This window comes from Nuphar pumila, chromosome 13, assembly GCF_984573655.1.
Source record: "Nuphar pumila chromosome 13, dmNupPumi1.hap1.1, whole genome shotgun sequence".
NCBI classification, from domain to species: Eukaryota; Viridiplantae; Streptophyta; class Magnoliopsida; order Nymphaeales; family Nymphaeaceae; genus Nuphar; species Nuphar pumila.
Genome location: NC_143261.1, coordinates 5,160,102 through 5,166,101, shown reverse-complemented (window position 1 = coordinate 5,166,101; position 6,000 = coordinate 5,160,102). Strand labels below are relative to the sequence as shown.

Genomic DNA, 6,000 nt, shown 5'->3' with positions numbered 1-6,000 from the left:
CTAATTATAACAAGAAAAGATACTCAAAGCCTGCCTTCCACAATCTTCTCACATTGCTCTATGACATTGATTATTTCATTTTGTTACCCATTTTGAGATTTTACAATTGCATGCTAAATTGCTAAAGGGGGGTGGTGGGAGATTTGTAGGAGAGAGAGAGAGAGAGAGAGAGAGAGAGAGAGAGAGAGAGAGAGAGAGCACATTTGTAGGGGATGCTTGGTGGGGAGGATTTAATGGCAGTTTTTGACAAATGGTGAGGCAGACAGACAGGAACTTGGAATCTGGCTCCCCTCCCTCTTTTTTCCTTTCCACCCTCCATTCGTTTAGCTAGGTCCGGCACGAGCTTTCTCTCTCTCTCTCTCTCTCATAATTTGTTCATCTTCCTCGAGGAGATTTTAATTGGATTTCTCTTGGGTTTCGTGGTTTGGGAAAACCTTTCGTTTCTTCGAGAACCCAATTGGGGAACTTGGTTTTCTGCTTCTCTTCCTTCGAAGAATAAGTGATGCAGAGGTTCCTTCGGCTTCTGTGCGAAGAAATCGTTTTATTCGACGTTAGTATTTGTTGGGTTTTTCGTTTCTCATTGTTTGGCTTCTTTATGGTTACCTTTTTGCTTTAAACACAAAACGAATGCTAATATGGGTACCGCATGCGTTCTGCTTGTTGGGTTCTCTTGCTTTTCCCAGAAGACCCACATCAACCAATTTTGCTTCAGACCCACTTTTGGTATTTGTTTACCGGTACATCCAATTATTTGTTATCAACCAGATAATGGTTATAACATTTCGTTACGGTAACCACGTGTTACTGTCATAGTAACACTTTAGAGAGAGAGAGAGAGAGAGAGAAAGAGAGAGAGAGAGAGAGAGAGAGAGAGAGAGAGAGAGAGAGAGAGAGAGCTATAAGAAGTTTCCTGTTTTTATGGGTTTTAATGGAGATTGTAGGTGGATGGGGTTCCTTCATTTTCCGTTGGGCTTGATTGTTTCTTACGTGGACCTCTTGATGAATTTATGCCTTTTCAATTCAACTTCTTAAGAATTTGAAATAACTGTTTCTTGTGCGGTGTTGGGTATTGCAGGCAGTAAGAGCGAAGATTCAGGCCTGGTGATCCTGCAAAATGCAAAAGTAGAAGACAGAATCAACGAAAAAACTCTACTTCAATTGAGTCGTTCTGCTTGATAGTTGTGTTTCTACTGCAGAGTTCTCCAGTTTTTGTGTAAGAAATAATTTCTCCTTTAGAAATTGATGTCATTCAAGCTGAAATGATATGTGGAATGATTACAACTGTACTTTCATTTTAGATGATTTTATCCAATTGAGATGAAATCAACTTACCTGCGGTTTTCTCTCTCAGGTTTTATCTATTAAAGTTTTTTTTTTCAAATCTCAGTTTTGTGCGGTTTCTTAATCGATGAACACCAGACCCATTTGCTATGCATGTACACACACACACACGTGTCTACAGGTGCAGAGACACCCAGAGAGCACCATGTTATCTAGTAGGATGTCAAAGTTATAGGAATGAAGTGAGCAATGCAAGCAGTAGGGCAGGCCAAATATGGGTAGGCTTTCCCCAAAGAGACGTAAAAAATCAGCATTATTTCCTCAGTCAGACACTGTAGATGTGCATACCGTGGTTGATCTAATTGATTCAATGTGAAACTGGGATTTTTTATTGTAATATTTTGGTTCATTGGAATCACTGCAAATGAGAAAAATTCCTGCAGATTCCTCTGCACAGAGAAAAATGAGTCATCGTTCAAAAACTTCTACAAACATCAACATCGCTTGATGTAGTACATGTACTCCAATAAAAACACTATGGGGATCACATTTGTATGGTCAGATACATGATCTAAGAAAATCTTAGAATATCAGTAGGACTACTAGATAGTGTGGCAGTGTGTGGGTGTTTGTGGTGAATTATATGTACATATGTCTTTATGTATGCATAATCTGTTCATTTCTTATTAACACGGTTCACATTGTTTTTGGGTCAAAAGAGATAGCCGGATGGTTGGTTGGGTTGCACTATCATAACAAAGGGGTCTCAGTTTGAACCCCACGAGGGTTACCAACAGCTTGCCTATGAAACAAAAGAAAGTTTATCTTGTTTTGGGGTCAAAAGAGATAGCTGGATGGTTAGGTTGCCTAACCAATGGGTCTTAGGTTTGAATAACACTGGGGTTACCACAGCTTGCTTATTAAACAAGAAAAAGTTCGCTTTGTTTTGGTTTATTGATTTGAAGAATTTTTGTTTTATTTCAGATTATGACATGTTCTCCATCAGTATAAATTATTACTAAAAAAGCATCTGTATTGTAATGTATTTTTCTTTAAATGGTATTTTGGGGATATCAAGTTTAAAAGCATTTGAATTTTTAGGAATTTAACCATCATGATTTTTTTGGGTTAAAAAATATTATTTTTAATTTACACTCAAAATTTTGTATTGAGTTTATCATGATGTTTCTTGCGATATCCTCCTGATAAATCATTGACAACATCATTCTAAAGGATAAAGGTTTTTTCTTTTTTCAAACTTTAATAGTTTTTTTTTTTTAAATTTACTGAGATTTTCCGAAGTAAACTGTTTTCAGTATTTCCTGAGAATTGTCTGATGCCACTGTTATGTTGACTTGTTGGTTATCTATATATAACAAAAAATAGTGTTTCTTAATTTTATTTTGATATCTGATATTCATATTTGCTGCTAATAGTAAAGTGATTGTTGCTTTTGTTTAATTTGGATAACAATGCTTTCTGAATAAGAAATTGTTATCATAAGTTTTTCAGCATCTGTCATTTGCATTCTCTTAATTGGAAAGGCTGTTCAGACAGTTGAGTAGACCGATTAAAATGCAGCCTGAATTTAGAAATTTTGCAATGAGAAATCCTGTACTTTTCAGCTATATTCTATGACAAAACAACACCTGCTTTGATTTATTTCCACAGTTGCTTACAGGTGAATTACATTCATGGATTTGCTCATTATAATTATGCAAAAAAAGAAAACAAAGGAAAAGGTGGAGAGCTAAATGTTTATATTAAAGAATGGGAGAATGTTTTTCTATTGACTAGGAGGAACTGATAGTTAATTCTTCAAGTTTATAGATGGTGACAGCGACAGTCAGAAGTGTTGACATTGGGCAGAGTAGCCTAGGAAGGTATGTGCTTGGACCCACTTTATGGGCCTGAGCTTGATTACCCAAGGCATGTGTCTGTCCCTATAGCTGATTGGTTCTGGCACAAGCGTAATCTCTATGCTCTATTTCTTTCCCAATAGCCAAACTTGTAGGGAACCCAGCCTGGCTATAGGGTGAAGCTCCAAATATAATCATGAAACCTGATCGGAGGGGCTTAAGCCCCAAGATGACAGCATAGCAGTCTGGGCCATGAGAGCCCGAGTTTGGGGTCTGGTGTTCTGCCAATTCTGATATGACTTATCGGGGTTGTACTCTAACCTGGCCGCTGATGTCTACCACTAGTTAAGAGCTTCAAATCGAGTTTTCTCTTCTTCTCATAAGTTTTTCCTAAAACTGACTGTTAATTTTGTAAACTGTGTAGGGTAATTTGTATTGTAATTCCCTCTGTCACTAAAGCCTTCATTTTCATTGCCTGATGCATTTTTCTTTTCATATTCTTGGTTCAAAGTCTCTATAAATGTGATAATCTCTTCAAGATGCCAATCTTTTTCATTTCCCCACCTTTTTAACCTTTTGTGGCATTCATTAATGATTATAGATGGGAATTTGGGTTTTCCAGTTTTTTCTCAAATCAGAAATTTGGCGTTTCTGTTCCTTATGTGACATTAAAAACAGATCAGGGTATGATTTGCGTGTTGATGAGGAATACTTCATTTTGCTTTTTCTGCAGAAATTGGAAAAGGAATAGGAAGTTTTTGTAAAGAGAATGGGAAGGGTTAAGTTAAAAATTAAGAAGTTGGAGAACAGCAATGGTAGGCAAGTTACGTACTCCAAACGAAGGGCAGGAATTGTGAAGAAAGCTAAGGAACTATCAATACTATGTGATATTGATATCATTCTTCTCATGTTTTCCCCAACTGGGAAAGCTACATTATGCCATGGAGAGCGAAGGTACATGATTCCTTTTTCTTTTTCTTTTCTTCTATGGAACATTTCTTTTTAGTTCTTGATAAATGACATGAGTTGTTCTACTTTGTTTGTAATACTTTGTGTGGTTAAGCTAAAATTTCAGGTTTGCTATACTATGTTTTAATTTTTCAGGTTGTCACGTGAAGAAGATGACAATCATCTATGATCTATCCATTAATTCCTCAAAGTCCCAAGATATCAGTTATCTCATTAGCTTGTTACAATATATAGATGGGGTTGATAATTCTCATTGTTCTATAACCTGTTCTTATTTTGGCATATCTTCATCAGTCATCACTGATGAATTAGAATTGATAAAGTTGCCTAGTATCATCTTAGCGGTTCATCATTGTTTTGGTAGAATGTGCATATTCCTCATATGGTACAACCTCTGGATAAGCTTTCGGCAGCCTTTTATGGATTTTTGCAAATACTTGAGCATTTCTTTTGAGGATTGTACCTCCTGTGTTATGGTGTACTTGACTGGTCTCACATATTGTTTTCAATATACTCCTTGAGTAGGGTTTTCTGCCATAATTTGCATCAGTATGAGATATTTTTTAATCTATGATGAAAATACATTCATTTTGTGCAAATCTTAAGAATTGACGTGGGTGTATTCTGAATTCTCAATCATATAATATTCTTCTCTGTCCTTCTAGCGAGTCCCTTTTCAAAAGAAATTCCTGGATCAGGTTTCCCTTCTTTAGCAACCTTATATCTTTGAGTTAGTTGGAACAGATTTTCTCCTCTTTATGTAGAAGCCAACTTGTCATTCTTTGATGTGCTTGTGGTATCTTCTAAGTCATGTTTCAAAGGGTTTGTGCTTGTTGCTGAAATGCATTGTCACAATAGCATGTGTCTGGTGTAGGCGTATTGAAGCAGTATCCCCTGTTTGCTTCATTGTTCTGAAAGCTAGCAAGGTTTAGTTCCTGAAATCCGGTAAAAATGGTATTTAAATCCAAGAAATCACAAAATAAACCCGAAACATCACAAGAATGCTCTCACACAAGTTAAAATAAATTTTTTGTTTTATTTCCTCACATAGTGCTTTACTAAACGCATACTTACAATGAGGCTTTGAACCTCTCTCTCTCTATCTCTCTCTATATATATATATATGCTAGTACAATATACAAATTCAGAGAACCATGGAGAATGCATAGAGAAGGCTACAAGAATGGGAGGAATAACAAAAGGGTTTCATTACAAATTCTAAAGCGCATACATAACATATAGGGGTAGACTCCTCTTTTACAAACATTCACTTGACTGAAATACCCTTTACAACGTGTATAAATATAATAGTGATAGAGCATTTAAAACCTGACATATTTGACCTTCATGAAATAGTGATTGTACTCAGTTATACGACACTATGTTTACATGAAACATTTGATACACAAACTCGTGCAAATGCCAAACAAACAATAACATGTTCTGTAACGACCCCAACTCATCCCCGTTGAAAAGTGATTTTTTTTCTTAAAACAATTGCGGAAACCAAAACCCAAGGATCCAGGCCCTCACAGACTTAACCAAATTCCAAACCACTAGGGATCTTACATTGAACCAACAATCAAATAACTAACTTTATTAATTAATAATCAAAGTTTAAGAACGAAATTAAATTAATGTCTAAAATTATAGAGCCACACTGTCCCAAAAATATCAGAAGTGATCACGCAGTCTCATAGGCTCCATATGGCAGACGTCTTCATCACTGGGCATCAGATCCTGTGAAAAACATAAATAGTACTGATAAGAATTGAAGATTCTTTGTACGAATTCCTCTAAAAATTCAAATAGGCAAGAAAAGTATAAATCAAATTCATGCAAGTTTTTAGAGGAACATAATTACAATAATATCATAATTCAATTAACCATT

At 35.9% G+C, this 6,000-nt stretch overlaps 1 protein-coding gene across 1 annotated transcript in view; it reads left to right on the top strand.

The window, feature by feature from the left end:
• Positions 1 to 322: 322 nt before the first annotated feature.
• The window catches only part of LOC149817597 (agamous-like MADS-box protein AGL30), a 45,989-nt gene continuing 40,311 nt past the window's right edge, over positions 323 to 6,000 (top strand). Inside the window, exons 1-3 of the mRNA XM_089984842.1 lie at positions 323 to 550; positions 1,076 to 1,213; positions 3,874 to 4,094. Of these exons, the coding sequence (XP_089840968.1) occupies positions 3,910 to 4,094 (185 nt within the window). The 5' untranslated portion in view covers positions 323 to 550; positions 1,076 to 1,213; positions 3,874 to 3,909. The remainder of the gene's footprint in view (positions 551 to 1,075; positions 1,214 to 3,873; positions 4,095 to 6,000) is intronic.